At 40.7% G+C, this 16,897-nt stretch overlaps 1 protein-coding gene across 2 annotated transcripts in view; it reads left to right on the plus strand.

Annotated features, from left to right (window-relative positions):
• Positions 1–16,897, plus strand: part of cacna1ia (calcium voltage-gated channel subunit alpha1 Ia) — a 168,109-nt gene that overhangs the window by 103,412 nt on the left and 47,800 nt on the right. For both annotated transcript variants that reach the window (XM_019357967.2, XM_019357968.2), the window contains exons 4-6: positions 1,139–1,272; positions 8,721–8,818; positions 16,493–16,652. In XM_019357967.2, coding sequence (XP_019213512.1) covers positions 1,139–1,272; positions 8,721–8,818; positions 16,493–16,652 — 392 coding nt within the window. The remainder of the gene's footprint in view (positions 1–1,138; positions 1,273–8,720; positions 8,819–16,492; positions 16,653–16,897) is intronic.

Here is a 16,897-nt window from a genome sequence, read left to right on the forward strand (position 1 = left end):
GTTTAATCGTTCCACCAAATTTTTGTGTTTTTCCTCACAGTTTTTGAACTAAGTCAAATTATATTCAGGGATTTTTAATTAGCAGGCATGACTTCATTTGAATTTCTTGGTCTTGGTCCTGTAATCTCCATGTGAAGATGTAGCAGCTTGAGTTATATAGTGTAGGAATATGTGACTTGGCAGGAAGCACAGTCATAGAGCCTTCGGCAAGGCAGTGGGAAAGATTGTTACCAAAATACAATAGGTGGTTTAGCTAGCGATCTGTGTATAATAATGTAATCAGGACATGGCAGAAATGTGCTCTTATCTGTCTGTATCGTTCTGGTTATCTCTCACCATGTTTTCGCTCTTCATCTTTGTTTTCTCTGAGGTTTGACCTGGATCTTCCTCTTTCTTATTCCTGATCACTTCCTACTTCTTTTGTGATTTAAGTATTATAGAGTAGGCAGGTTCAAACAAAGCACTGTGTGTTTTGTGTGATGCTCTATTATGGTAGTACGGACTATGTTCGCAGTGCATACACACATTTAGCTCTTAAGCCTTTTTACAGTCCAGCAAACTCTGCTTCATCAGCAGCCACATGGTAGTACAGACACACACACACACAAATAGATCAGAACACATCAGTCTTGAATATTAGTTTGTTTGTGAGTGATTGGTGTGTTAGGAAACAAACTCATTTGACATCAGCTGTGGCGTATTTAGAGTGTTAAAATTGCTGTTGATAATAAAAGGTCATGCATTGGTTTAAAGTGTTTGAATAGATACAGGGCTGAACTAAGGAATTGCTTGAAGCTTGCTTCAGGGCACGTGTACCATTTCGTTTTAATCTTTCAGTTTTCATAGTACTATCAGTGATTTTTTCCCAAATCGCACCATTAACAATTACAAGCAACCACCTTTTAAAGTTCAGATAATTTTTCTATTAGAGAATGACTGTTCTTCCAATACTGAAAATCAAAGTTGAAAAAAATGAAGAGGGAGCTTTATCAACAGCTTGAGCCTACTAATCTCTCGAACACACCAGATAAAACAGATGTCTGGCCCATGTGTTTCAAGTAAAATATATAAAAGCTTTTATTTTTTTCTATCTTCAGCTCATTTTCCTTTGTGTTTATCTCCCTCCCGTTGCTCATAGGCCTTTGATGCATTCATCTACATCTTCTTCGCCTTGGAGATGGTGGTAAAGATGGTGGCTCTGGGGATCTTTGGCCGTCGCTGTTACCTGGGCGACACCTGGAACAGACTGGACTTCTTCATAGTCATGGCAGGGTAAGCAAAAATCATTATGCAAGCATTCATTCATACAGTAGGCTTCTAATATCGATGACTGGTCTGAGCAGGTAACCCATATGTTGAAAGGCTCCCTGTCTACTGTCCTGTCAGAAAATAAGGATAAACAGTCTAAAATATTCTTTAAAAAATAAAGGCATAAAATTAACCATTTTAATACTGCACTAGACAATATACAGTATACCAATGATTCATAAAAAGAGGAACTCTGCATACTCTGCATACAGCAGCCAAAAGGTGTATGGATAAAGATGTTAAACTAATGTTAGTACAAATAGACAGCAATCTCTGTATAACTAAAGTAGATACATGATTGTCAAAGTGATAAAAATACACATTAAAAGTATGGCTAATAGTTAGATAAATGCTATCAGATGACATATGGCAAAATGTCAGATGACATATGGCGAAATGTCATCTGATAGCATTTGGGGGTGACTGTGGTTCAGGGGGTTGGGAAGCTCATCTTGTAACCGGAAGGTTGCCGGTTCGATCCCCTGCTCTGTCTGTCTCGGTCGTTGTGTCCTTGGGCAAGACACTTCACCTACCGCCTACAGGTGTTGGCCAGAGGGGCCGATGGCGCGATATGGCAGCCTCGCTTCTGTCAGTCTGCCCCAGGGCAGCTGTGGCTACAACTGTAGCTTACCTCCACCAGTGTGTGAATGTGAGAGTGAATGAATAGTGGAATTGTAAAGCGCTTTGAGGGTCTCGAAAAGCACTATGTAAATGCAATCCATTGTTATTTAGCTAATGTAAGCTAACATAATTCCCAAAAAGTTTATTCTGTTCATCTTAATGTAGTATTTTTAGTAGGAAAACATTTCATCACTCGTCCTTGTGACTTCCCTAAGTGGTTTCCCCAAAATTGTAAACAGCTAATGTAATTGTTAGCTAAACAGTGTCTACTGGAAAAAAAGGTAAAGTTATGTTTGACAGATGGAAATTACTAGCTAAAAGTTTTGATAGCAATTTAAATAGATCACTAAATGTACCAAACAGTGATTAAAAGAACTGAAATAGTGGGCTGTAGGATAAAAGAGGGCATTTAGCCAACAAAGTAGTACATGAATAAAGTAGAATATGAATATGAGAGGTGATGTTAATGAAAGTGTTGTTTAGTTCATCTGACAAGGATTTGAGAAGACATAAAACAAAAAATGAGAACAATGTTAAAAATCTCGAGTCTTTTTTACTTTCTGTGATTAACTTTAAAAGGTAAAAACATTATCATAAAAGCTCTTGAGTGACAAACCATTAAAACCAGCAAAAACACCCCCATCAGCAATTTCTGCAGACAATTTCGCAATAGACAAAATGTTAGAGCGTAAGTGGCAAAGACTTTTAGCACATACAAATTTAAATCTTTAAATCTAATCCACAAGATTAGATTTAAAGTATATATAATATTTTTTTATAATGGGTTATGTAGACATTAATAAATTATGCTGTCATTATGCTATTTATTGGACGGCAGATCCAGAAAACACAAGTGTTATTTTGAAGAGCAAAGATCAACAGCCTATTTTGCCATTTAATTTGAATGACTTTTTGGCTGACTGGCTTGCTGTTACCCAGCTTTAATTATTGCAATCTGTCTCTATTACTCGGGTCTAGTCTCTACTACTATTTACTTAGAAATAATATTTGTTTTCTAAGCATCTTAAAAAACCAAGAGGGAAGATTAATTAAATGTGACACACATGTATATTTAACAGAAGGATGACAATTAAACGGCTATTATTTTGCATGGAGGTCATATAGTTTTATGCATTAATTTATGTTAAAATTATGAAATTAGAACCAGTTTAAATTTGTGGCGTGACCCTGTGCGGACCAGAGTCAAAATGGTATAGAAACAAATAAAACTGTGAAACAAAACTATGGAGGCATTTTACAAATAAATGTTTTATTGCTTTACACACAAAACTGTAACAGAGGATGTGGCACAGCTCTGAGTGACTCTTGTGTTCTGAAACAAGCAAAGGTCGGTGTAGAAAACCTTCAGGTAGCAGCTTTGCACTTTTACCTGCCACTGACTAAACTTGATGGCAGGCCACTGAAAAGCTTTGCTGTTGTTAATGTGTCTTTAAAAACTGCTTGGAAAACAGGCTTTGACACAACGCTCGGCCAGAAAAAGTCACTGTGTGGCGTGAACGAAGCGGCAAAACCGCTATGCAATCACAGCCATCCAGTTTGCTCTGATTGTGCGGCCGTTTCAAATGTTTCTGTATTTTTCAGCAGCTCCAGCAGAGTGAGACATCAGCTCTTGTTAAGCCATCAGCACTTACATGTTAATTTCAAAGAATTTAAAAAAACATAAATAGTTAAATCAAACTTATGGTATTAAGAGTCCCTGATATTCTGCCACAGACACTACAATATCACAGACCGAGATACTACACAGTAAAGTATTGGGTCTTCACCAGATATTGATCAAAAATGTAGCTTGGCACAGTTATAAAAAGACAGCAAATCAATTTAAGAACATTTAACACTTACATGTCGGCAACAACATGCATGTCTGTGGTCATATATTCATATATTACAGGTTTAACTTGTTCTTGCAAAGTTTTCATCACACATGCTTTTAATGCGTGAGAAAAATACAAGGCAGATGTGCTAGATGGATGCATGTGCACAAAACCAAAGTAAACACACCTGCTCAAACACCTGCTTTAACCCAAGTGAAATGCGAGGCTCAGACTGACAGGTGATAAAGTCCCTCTGTATGCGTGTGTGGTGTGTTTGTGTTTGTTTTGGTCCTGGGGGGTGTGCGGGGGTGAGGAGATGCTCACATCTGGGGGATTCAACTCTATTCTGAGGGGGAAAAAATGAAGCCCTCATACCATAAATACATAAAGCTTTTTAGTATGTAGACTTGGTTTAAAAAGTCTCCAGAAAATGAGCATAAGGAAATGTAATGTCCTCCGAAGTGACGACTATGTGAAGGAGAGGGAGATGGATGGGAGGAGTGGCTGGTATAATGGCGCACAAACAACGATAAAGCTACAGACTTTCCAGGGTCGGTGCAGGGACATTCATCTTCATTTGAGCTGAATCAGTTTATCCTCAGCGGATGCTCAAACACAGCTCGCGCGAGTCTATGTGCGCGTTTATGGCACAGAATTACCCACACAGATTACAGTCTGTCAGCTTATGCCTTTGCTGTGTTTAATCTGCGTGTGTGCGCCTGTGTTTGTGTATGCACTTGTGCGAACACCTCGGTCTTCGTTTGCCTCTTGGCAGCACCCAGTAGATTAGCGTCTAGGCTAATTGCAGAGGGCAGTGCCAGCTTTTCTGGGCCAAATCACAGTCAACATTCTGCTACGAGCTCCATGCCTGTTACCTGCAGGCAGCACCTCTTTTTTGTCTCTTTTTGACTCACCTTGCTGCTCCTTCTTTCTTCTTGACATGCTCAGATGAACATCCACCCTTCGGCCCCCATACACTCCTTTCTTTTGTCCAGAGTGGGTTTCCCTTTCTGTCTTTAACACCACCACACAGAAAATAATGTTTCTTTGTTTTTTTCATTTCCACTGCACTGACATTAATTTCTTTCCCACTTTGTGTGGAATCTGCAGTGACTTCTTTGACTTCTGTATCTTTTTCAAATGTATACCAAGGATGCCAACATCCTGGCAACCTGTCCAGGGTGTACCTCCTCTTTCACTGCATGACAGCTGTAACAGGTTCCAGCCCCTCCCCCGTGACTCTGAATTGGATAAGTGGAAGAAAATGGATGGACAGATGAATGGATGCCAAGGAAAAAGCTGAAAAATTTAACAGGTCAAAGAAATCGTGGAAAAATGAATGATGCTAGTATATGGAGTATGCTAAAGAGCTGTGCCTTGACTAGGCACAGCTCTTTAGGTGCTCTTGTATTTTCACAATACAAAAATTTCAAACTGATTCGGCTGCTCTACTCCGAATTTCACTCTTTATTTGCTCAGATTAGTTCTCCACACTCTGGACTCTCTGCTCAGTTTAACTCTAGTTCCCTGCTGCTGTTTACAGGCAGTTCACCATGTGTCCATAATCCGCTCTGCCACGGCTCAATATTCGATCCATGACCCGTTCAGCCGGCAATAATTATTCATCTTTTTTCTAACAGCCTGCTAATCGCTACATTAACGAAAACAGATGGCAAATGTGGCTATCGGTAATTGCTAATAGTTAAACGGCTACTGTTAATGCGTTTGCTGGCTGAGTTAACATTTATAACTGTTCGATATTTCAATGTTGTTGAAGCGGGAGCTTCACTGACCTCTTTGTATTCCTCCTAAAGTGTTGTTCCAGTGTTATAAGTAGTTATAAGTAGTGTTGAAGTAGTTAATGTTTATAACGTTAACTACTTCAGCTGTTAGTGAGGGTACGAGCTCTGATCGCACTGTTTGCATCAATATGGTTGCAAATGTGTATTTTCATTCAGTATTAGTTTTAATATTGATTAATATCTGAGTATCAGTTTTTGGCAACCTTAATCTTGACTGAAGCTGATGCCAATTATGATGAGACCAGTCTTGAAAACTAAAAAAGAAAGCAACTGGATGATGCACTGTGGTTCATGTGATGACTCGTATGATCAATAGTGGGTTAAAGACCCAGAATCACCTGAAGGACCTCCAAAATGAAGAACCCCCATTAAGGATTTATTACCTGGGAGACTCTTGAAGAAGGCTCTGGGATGAGCGCTGAAACATTTTCAAGCTCTCAAGACTACCATGAATTGCATGACTAAGAACCTACAAAACACATGATGAGACAGGTTTTCCTCATCCAGAAAGGATTATTAAAGAGACTCAGCTGTAACTTGTGGAAACATTTACTCTATGTTTGCACCAACGCTGAAAAGGAAACTGCACTTCAATAGTTTATAATGGCACTTTGGCTCTGAGGGCTCCCTTTAAAGGGGAAGATTGCTATGTTTAAGACAGATAGTCAATGTTTATGCCATAAGGTGGTGACATTGTGGTCTACATTTCAGGTTTCTGACCTCTGTGTTTCTGCTTATGCAAGTAAGATGTGCTATGCCAAGACTCGGAGGTCATCAGTAGAGCCCACTCATCACTTTACAGCCTGTAACATGATGAGTTACAGAATAGGTTTGATCCTTTAGGACCTTTTCATGAAAATGAGAGACTAGGTCGAAAAAGCTTTGTCACCTTGGATGACACTATAAAGATAAATCTATTAGGATATTTATAGTAAGAAATTGGCTTAACAACCTTTATGAAGCTCAGCTGAAATTCACAATTACACGAGACAAAAACAAGAAAGCGCTGCAGCTGTTGTTCAGTTTTCATTATTTTACGAGGAGATCATCACAGCTGAGCAATCTCTTTTTGTGTTTCATATATAAATGATGCCAAAACGCATATTTCCCAATGCAGAACTTAAACTTTTGTGTTTTATGATTGTGGCTAATTGCTAACTTTGCTTTCAAGTCACGACATATTTGACATCTAGATTGTTTCTAGTGTTTCATCATCCTTTATACTAAAAGTGCGCCTGATCTCTGACACTAGGCCCACCCTAGGTTTCCGCTGAAGCTCTACATTTTACATTTTACACTGATATAGAAAGGCACATTCACACAGACACACGCACACAGTGTGGTTACATAAAAGCATGAATGAGATGAAGGTATCACGAGCAGAAAAGCAATAATAAAAAGGTTGCTTGCGGCAGTCCACTAATTACCCTCCCAAACACATCGGCCTGATTGATGTGCACAGAAAGAGACACTTCTATAGATAGAATGCATACACAATGCATGCACACACACACACAAAGACGTACATGTCTAAAGACCCACACACATGCGAGCACATTAATGATCTTCTGTTCTCGTTTTTAATTTCTTTGTTGCTCTGTGTGTGATCAGGATGTAATTGGATCGCTAACAAAGCTGCAATATCTGCACTTATCTAAGCAATTATATGTGTTTTGGGTAGGCTGTGTCTGTCTAATAGTGTATCGCTCAGCCTATAAGCTATACAATCAACGCATTTACATTTAGTATTTGTCCTTGAGCTAACTAAGAGAGGGACATGTGTTTTTTAATTGCTTTAAAGCTAGCTTTTGGCATTTTAGCCCTTTGTTCAGGCTCCCAGCAGCCCATATCAAATCCTTTTTTGCATTAAAACTAGTAGAAAGGCTACTAGCCCCACCCCTAAAACTGTTCCACTCTTCTCTGTGGTTTGGCATTGTGGCCTGTTTTCGACTGAGAAAATTCTCCCTTGCAATGATGGTCTCGTCCAGCTACAGTATAAGACTCAAAAACTACAAAAAACCCACAACTCCAGGAGTAAGTTTAAAACAAAACACGAGTAAGCATTTCACCTAAAATTGCAACCCTAGTTTTTAAATATTTCACAATCATATGAATAAATTGCTAGTGGTTAGAGTTGACTCCCTGTAGGTTGCGCAGCAGTTAAACCCCTTGTACAACAAGTAATCCTACTTAAGTGAGAGCTGGGGTGCTCCTCGGCTGATGACTCTGTGCTTGTTGTTGAAGGGCAAATGGAGAGAGCTTCCCTTTGGGATCAATAAAGTTTCACATTATTGGAAATGACACGGTTCATAAGTCTATCTATGTGAGAGACAGTGAGCTTGGCTTGTTTTTTACAAAGCCAGCGGATGTGCTTTGGGTGTTATTAGCTTGTGTTGGATGCGCTGTTGTTGGTATCACGCTGTCCCGACACTGTCGTAGCCCCAGGCACATTAATTTTGCCCACGCTCTTGGACAAACACACGTAAGTATTACACAATCCACACAGTTTGTTCGCATATACATGCACACCGTGGTATTTATTCTGTCATTTATTACACATATACTGTAAATTTCATACATTCACTTCACTCTGTGTGATTACAGTCGTGTAGTAGTGTATGGCACATTCAGACGTACACAGTGCTTTCATACCGTGACCGTTCTCCTATGAAAGTGGTTTGGGTTTGGGGGCACAAACAGCTTAGCCATGCTGTGGAAATGACTTGCTAACAGATGCCAGGCACTGACTGAGCCGCAACATCCTGCAGGCAACACTTAGAATAGAATGAATCCCTTTTTTTCCCTGCTCTTTTCTTCTTCCTCACCTCTCTTTCATGTTATTCTCCCTTTTTGATGCTTTGTCACTTTATACCCCGCACTCCCACCCCAACCCCGCGTTTTCTCTGGAGGGTTGCACCTCCACGTGCAGTAAATTTCCCATACAGCTGAGATTCATGGAGCTAAGGGAGGGCACCAGTGAGACTAGATCAAAGAAAGACCAGTGGCTTTGAATCATGGATCTGTGTTGAAGCTGGGGCTATGTTAATGTTTTTCTCCTAGGCTGAACCAGTGACCGATCAAGGCAGTGACAGTTCATGATTAAATGATTAACTGATCTCTATTTTCATTTTTGCTTCTTTGTCTGTATATTCAGGATGGTAGAGTACTCGCTGGACCTGCAGAACATCAACCTGTCAGCCATTCGGACAGTGAGGGTTCTTCGGCCGCTCAAAGCCATTAACAGAGTGCCAAGTGAGATCGTCATTAACATTTTGTGTGTGTTTGTTTCTGGGCAAATTCTTTGCTGTTTAATGTTTCATGTCTCCATGTGGCCTTTGAGGTATACTTTTGCTTGTAGTTTCTCTTTGTAGATCTGTATTTCTGTCAGTTCACATAGAGTCCAAATGCATCAACATGGAAATTCATGTATATGTATTACATATTTTGCTTTTTTCCTGCATTCGCATGCCACCTGTTCCCTGTGGGCATCATTAAACATTTATCGTATGCTTAATCATGCAGGCAGTTCAAACCGTGAGTCACGGCTTTATCAGATTTACAAACCGTCCATTAATGCTGCTTCACTGATCGGCGTGTGACCATAACCCTGTTTCTCTCATCAAAAACTCAGCGCTTGGCCAAACTTTTTAACTCCAATTGATTTCTTTGTTCTGCAGCCCTGACAGACATCTCCTAATCATTGCAAGCGAGCAATTAGCCTGCCTGGGCCAATTTCAGACCAGTCCAATCACTTTGTTCCAGCACTTGAGTGATTGGTCAAGCTAATGCTAATTTTGGGTTATGTATATTTTTATGTATTTAAGAAAAAAAAAAGATATTATAGGAAATCATTCCTTAAAGGTCATAAAAATGAACTGAAGTAGTCAGGCACTTGTGTTCAGTACTCATCAAGAGAACCAGATTCATTTCTAACTTTACTGTAGTAGCTATTACTATTAGTTTTATTAGCCTATATGTTTTGAAAGTGCGCTCTAAGACTGAGATCTGGGAACTGTGGAGGCCATTTGCGTGCAGTAACTTTGAGATGATTTAAGCTTTATGGCATGTTCTTCACTGGAAACAGATATAGTACAATCTGAACATAAAGGGATGGATGTAGTCAGCAGTACTCAGGAAGGCTCAGGGGCCCAAAGTATGCCTGGAAAATATCTTCAACACCATGACACCACCAGCAGCAGCCTGAAGCTTTGATACAAGGCAGGATGGATCCAGGCTTTCATGTTGTTTACACCAAATTCTGACCCTATCATCCGGATGTCAAAGCACACATCGAGACTCATCAGACCAGGCAGGATTTTTCCAATCTTCTATTGTCCAGTTTTGATGAGCTCATGTGAAATGTAGCCTCCGTCTCCTGATCTTAGCTGACAGGAGTGTCACCTGTTGTGGTCTTCTGCTGCTGTAGCCCAACTGCTTCAATGTCCAATATCCTGTGTATTCACAGATGCTCTGGCTTGGTTTGTAATGAATGGTTATTTGAGCTACTGTTGCCCTCCTGTCAGCTCGAATCACCTCTAACCTCTGACATCCACAAGGCATTTTACCCAAGAGAACTGCTGCTCACTGAATATTTTCTCTTTTCTCCTTTTTGAAACATTCTCTGCAAACCATCAAGACGACTATGCGGGAAAATCCCAGTAGATCACCAGCTTTTCAAATACTAAGACCACCCCATGTGGCATCTACATGATGTTCAAACTCACTACAATGACCTTTCTTCCCTGTTGTGACACTCAGTTTGAACTTTGAACTTCATGCCATTACAGTTAAGAATGGACATTTCAGAGCTAGATGATAATTGTGACATAATAGCTGGGGAAGAAAGATGCAGACAGAGGATAGAAAGAGGTGAGCAGTGGTTCTTCGGGCTTGCATGGAAAATAGTCGATACGTGGCTTTGCAGAGCCAGAGGCTTATATGATAACCATGAGACAGCATGTCAAATATCTGTTTTGCTCTTTCTTGTTAATATATTCACTTCTCCTGTTATTTATTATGTACCCATTTGAATTAATATTAGTTCCCCTACACGGTCTGATGAGAAGCAGTCTTACAGGTGGGGCCACAAATGAAGAACTGGCTAAGCAGAATATCTTACACTCAGCAGCAGAAAGAACATGAAGATGCTCACTTTATCATGCTTCCAGCAGTATGGTTAGAAGATATATGCAGCAGACTGCATATGTTGTTCCATGGATAAATGCACAGATTGTAACAAATATGCCTTTAAGGAGATGATTATGCGCCATATCATGAATCTCTTGCTGCATTGCTTTACTGATATGCAGCAGATGAATGCATATGTAGCTATGCATGCATGCATGACCACACTCTTCATTTCTCTTGTTTGTACTTTTTCATACTTTAGTTGTCTGTGTGCTGGAAATGGATACTATTGTTATTTATCTGGTTATCAGTAAGTTGCACATAATGAGCAAGCAGTAACTTGATTCTGTCCCCTATTTGTGACCCCATTAGAGGAGAGGAAGCATGGGGATAAAGCTATTTGTTACTTGTTTTGTTGGGATCGCTACTTTGCCCACAGGTACACAGGGAGCATGAGCACATCCTGACCCCTCACACATATCAATTTGTAACAAAATGGCAGATAATAGTCCTGTGTGTGTTGTGTATGTGTGTGTAAGAATGTGTGCTTTTGTGTTATACTTTTTTTGATGAAATTGGTGCGAGATAGAGGGAGTGTCAGATCGAATGGCAGCAGAGAAAAAACACAACAGACAGTATGGAAATGGAAGAGAAGAGAAGAGAAGTCTCATGGTCTTGAATGAATAGCACAGGCAGGTAGCTCTAAATGTGTTTCCTCTGTGGCGCAAAGGGAGGCATCCATCTTTATTTGGGAACAGCAGGAGCTGGAAAACCGGCAGAGTCGCCATGAGGGGACAGAGATAGAGGCAGGTAGAAAAAAAGAGGGAAGGAGTAAATATATAGAGAGGCTTGGAAAAAGACTTTTTCTTTTCTCTCTAGTTACTTTTGTTTGTGTTTCTTCCATTCTGCATTTCTTAGTTTGCATGAATATTTTCTTTCTTTTCTATTTGCTTTTTTTCTTCTTCTTTAACGCTCACTTTTTTTAACACCCCCTCAGGCCCTGTCTCGTTCTCGTTCTTGTTCTGCCTTCCATCCATCTCTCCCTCTCTTCACCCAATTAGGCCTAATGGAAAAGTGGCCTAATGACGAGGACCCGGGGGAACAAATACATTTAGACTCGCCTCCAGCCACCACCAGAGACACATATACGCTAGCAACACTACTACTTTCCATTTAATACCAGTTGATGAGACAAATTAGCCAGGGGAGGAAAACAGATGTGCATTCAAGAAAAATTCTTTCATCTGTGCTCTTTAGATAGAAAATGCACTTTCTGTTCCTAGAAAGATTAGAGACATTTCACATTAGACTTCAAATCAATGAAGCACATTCCACCAATTGGTAGCCCATGCGTGACGACCAAACAAATATCAAATATAGTAGTGTGCAAAAGTTTTGAGCAACCCCTCGTTTCTTTATATTTTCTTTTCAAGGATCCAGACTGTCTTGGCCTTTCACAATAGTTCTCCAGGTTTTCTGAAGGTCTTTCATCGTTTTTTTTTTTTGACAGTAGCTTCATTTTTTACTCATTGGCCTATGTCTGCATGGTGTACAGTGTGTCCTTGAAAAAAGATGTGGAAGACAAAAGAAAAAGTGTCAGCCCTAAAAGCTTGTGTACTTGAGAATTAGAGGAAATCAATCCAGCAAAGTCCTGACATGGACCTGACTGATGCCCTACAGCTGATTTGGATAAGCCCCATAAGAAATGGTCTCAGTGGATGGATGGCTGTCAAGAAGCCATTCTTAAGGAAGAAAAACAGGAAGAAAAGGCTAATGTGTGGCAAATTACAGAAGAACTGGATTGAACATAAATGGCAGCAGGACTTCTGGAGTGATGAATCTGAATTTCAATATGTACGGAGGGTGAGTGTCTGCAGACTTCTGTAAAAGATGGTGGGGGCTCTTTTTAACTACCGTATTTTCACGACTATAAGACGCACCGTAATAAAAGGCTCAGTTATGTGTGCCATTACTGTATTTAACACACACATAAGGCGCACCTGATTATAGGGCGCGGGTTTTATATACAATCTACGCCCACACTTCCCCCTTTAACGTTCTCATGGTGTCCTCTACTACGTCCGCCTTACAACAACAACACATACAAGCATACAAGTATGCGTATTTAAAAATAGAGCGGGAGCAAAACTGAGTTTGGTATTCACATTTTTATTACCGGTAATCGTCATCAATCAAACCCATCGAAGTCCTCATCCTCTGTTTCTGAATTGAACAGCTGTGCTAAATCTCCATCAAACATGCCAGGTTCACTTTCTTCACTGTCAGAGTCACTTTCCGTGCCGTGCGGCTCCTCGGAAATGATGCCGGCTTTTGCGAAAGCTCGAACAACAGTGCCAGCAGACATGTTAGCCCAAGCATCTACAATCCATTCGCAAATTGTGGCGTAACTCGCCCGGCGCTGCCTTCCACTCTTAGTGAAACTGTGGTCTCCATCGGTCATCCATCGCTCCCACGCCGCTCGCAGCCTTACTTTGAACGGCCGGTTCACACCGATGTCCAGCGGTTGGAGTTCCTTTGTCAGGCCTCCCGGAATGACAGCAAGCTCACAGTTCATTTGCTTCACTTGTTTTTTCACATCGGCTGTGAGATGGGCACGCATAGAGTCACAGATCAACAGCGATGGTGATGCGTGGAAAAAACCACCTGGTCTCCTTACATACACCTCCCTCAGCCACTCTTTCATCATTTCCTCATCCATCCAGCCCTTTTCATTTGCCTTAATGATGACTCCTGCTGGAAACTTCTCTTTAGGCAAAGTCTTTCTCTTAAAAATCACCATAGGCGGCAGTTTCTGTCCATTAGCATGGCAGCCAAGCACAACAGTAAAAGAAGACTTTTCGTGCCCTGTTGTGCGTATCGCACTCACCGGGATGTCGAAAGTGAGCGGCACCTCGTCCATGTTAGTGATGTGGCTGGGCTGGATGTGTTTGTCGGCGATGTGTTTGCTGCAGTAGGAGCGGAAGATGGCCAGTTTTTCATTATAATCCGCTGGAAGTTGCTGCGCTACCATAGTCCTGGTCCGGATGGAAAAATGGCACCGTTTCATGAAACGAAAGCACCAAGACGGACCTCCTTGGAAATGTTCAATTTTCATTTCTTCTGCTAGCGTTACTGCTTTTAGTCGAATGGTGACCGTTGAAACGCTTCTCCCACTCGTTCTTTGCTCGATGATCCACTGCTTGAGTCTTTCCTCCAACTCGAGCCACCTCGCCTTATGTCTGCGGAAACTCAGCTGCGTCTTCTTGACCTGTCGGAGCTCGTTTTCCAGCTTCCTCCACTTGCGAACCATCGATTCATTAATCTTAAATTCTCTTGCGGCTGCTCGATTTCCATGTTCTTCCGTGTCGCTGATGGCCTTCAGTTTAAACTGTGCTTCATAAGCGTGTCTCTTTGCCATTTTCAGGGTTGTTAAAACAACGATGTTCTGCATAACGGACATACCTGTTCTTTTATATACAATCAATGCCCACACTTCCCCCTTTAGCGTTCTCATGGTGTTCTCTATTACATCCTCCTTACAACAACAACACACACAGGGCGCACTGCACTATAGGGCGCGCCACACTTTTTAAAGAAAATCTAAGACTTTTATGTGCGCCTTATGGTCGTGAAAATACAGTACCATCTGGAAAACATCTGATTAGCAATGGCTTCAATTTCATTTATTGTCAATTGGCCTCCCCAGAGCCTGGACCTCAACATTATTGAAGCACTATGGGATCATGATCACTAAGAACAGAACAGCCTTCAAGAAACCTGGAGAACTATTCATGAATGCTACTTAAAGAAATTACAAGAAAGCTTTCTAAAGAAAGTTCAAGGCTATGTTGAAGATTAAAGGTGGTCACACCAAATATTGACTTTCAAGCTCATTAGAATTGTACAAACTGTGTTTTTGCCTGTACACTGCATTTTCATGTGTATTTTCAACACATCCCTGCATCTTTTTCTTAGTTCTCTGTAATAAAGCTCTGAAAAATCGTGATAATAATGATTACAACTTATGGAAATGGGGACATTTACAAAGATTTTTAAAGACAACATTTTGTTTTCAGTGCCAACATTTGTGTTTGCATCTTTCTGTGTTTGTGTCATCAGTAAGCTACAGGTGCTTGCGTCTTTGTGTAAAGCTATCGTCATCATCTCTCTCAGCTTCTCTCCTGTCATTCAGTCTGTTGGCAGTTTAGATGCAACTGTTGTGACACATTAACCTACTGCAGAGTTGTTATTCACGAATCCCGCTATGCCACCGAAAAACACTAATGCACCCGCCATCAGATAAGTAGAGACATACACACAGGCAGTCACGCTCGTAGTAACACCAACACACAGGCAAACCACTCTCAGGTGTCAGTGCGGGATCACTGTGATCTCATCAGTGGGTCTCACCTCTCCCTCTCGTTAGTCCAATCAGCTGTCATTATGTTTCGCTAATCACAGTCTCAATGTGTCATCACAGCAGGACAGGCCAATCCATGGGGAATGAGGTCATCATCGTTCGACAGGAGACGCGCTTGTATTTCTGCAATTAGGTTTTGTCTAATCATGAATAAGACCTCGCGTAGCCTGATTACACTGCTGTGTCACTGATATGCAACCTTTCAAGCTCTTGATCTTTCAGGAAATGGTTCTGAAAGCAGCAGCGGCTCCCGGGCCTGACAGATCCACATGTACTAAACAGAAGTGAAGGAGTTAAATAATTCAAAAGGGAAAGCTGGGTGGGGCACATAAACGAGAATGAAAAGCTTGTTGAACTGGGGGAACATATATAGATAAGAACTGGAAGGAACGTGTTTGGAGTCGTGGTCTCGCTCCGGAAATTCCGATATGGAATCTCCAATTAAATTATGAAGTTTTGCATATATTAACATAATAAAAATAACATTAGAAAAAAATATAACCTCAGATGGATGACAGTGCATGCATATTGCAACATATCATTATTTAGTTAAAAAAAAAAAACATGCATTAATGCCAAAATGCAGAAGTGGTGTGTGAAAAACACTTACCATTAAAAGAATAATTAAGCCAGATGCTGCTAATCAAATGCATTTGATTAACTGATTATGAGTGTGAGCATCTCAATAGAAGTAGAAGTTTTGGCAGTTTAGTTTGGAGGATTTAGGTGTGTGAAAGCAAAGGAGGAAAGATCAGCAATGATCTTAGAGAAAAATGGTCAAATGGTCTCGCCCCAAGGTCATGCAATGCTCAGGGAATTTGCTAAAATCGTACATCTCAGACTCTGCAGGTCAAAGTTGGCATGTTAAATGTTAAAGTTCACAACAGTATAATTAGGAAAAGCCAGTATGGCTTGCTTGGAAGGGCTGGCAGAAGAAAGCTTCTTCTCTCTAAAAAGAAATACGGCACAGCTTAGGTTTGCAAAGCTGCATCTGTGCCGGTAACCTCAATCAGCGGAAGCAACGTTGTAAAAAACTCACACAGAAAAACATTACTTTCATGAGATATTTAAAGATGGGATGTACAGTTTTCACACACTCCTTCTGGACTTTGGTTTAGTTTTGGTTAACTAAAAAATGACCTGCTCCAGTATGTTATGCACAGTTATTTATCTGAGTTTGGATTTGAATAATTTTCGAACGTTATTTTTATGTTGTGATATGTAAACCCTTAGAAATGACAAAGGGTATCTTTTCTTTATCATTTCAGATGATTATCAATGCAAACTACCGTCCATACGAAGAATAAAATGCCTTTTTAACCAGTGCTGCAAGACTGTGATAATCTGTTACTGCTTAATTCATCTCCTGCTTTACATAGGTATGCGTATCCTGGTGAACCTGCTGCTAGACACTCTACCCATGCTGGGCAATGTGCTGTTGCTGTGCTTCTTCGTCTTCTTCATCTTCGGGATCATCGGGGTGCAGCTGTGGGCGGGGCTCCTGAGAAACCGTTGCTACCCTGAGGAAAACTTCACTGTGTGAGTTAAACTGTGCATCTCCATGTGTTTACGTTCGTGTGTGTATAGTGTCAAGAAACCGGACTGCTTATTGACAGATATGACAGTGATTTGGCCCAGCATCAAACCGCATTGCTTTCTACTTTCAAGCCATGCTTGTGAAAAATCCATTTCACACATACTAGTAAATTAATCCCAATTTCATGGCTTTCACACAAGATAAATGAATATTTCAATTTACTATATACATTATCATAAATCTTTCC

The sequence above is a fragment of the Oreochromis niloticus genome, linkage group LG4 (assembly GCF_001858045.2).
Source record: "Oreochromis niloticus isolate F11D_XX linkage group LG4, O_niloticus_UMD_NMBU, whole genome shotgun sequence".
Taxonomy (NCBI): Eukaryota; Metazoa; Chordata; class Actinopteri; order Cichliformes; family Cichlidae; genus Oreochromis; species Oreochromis niloticus.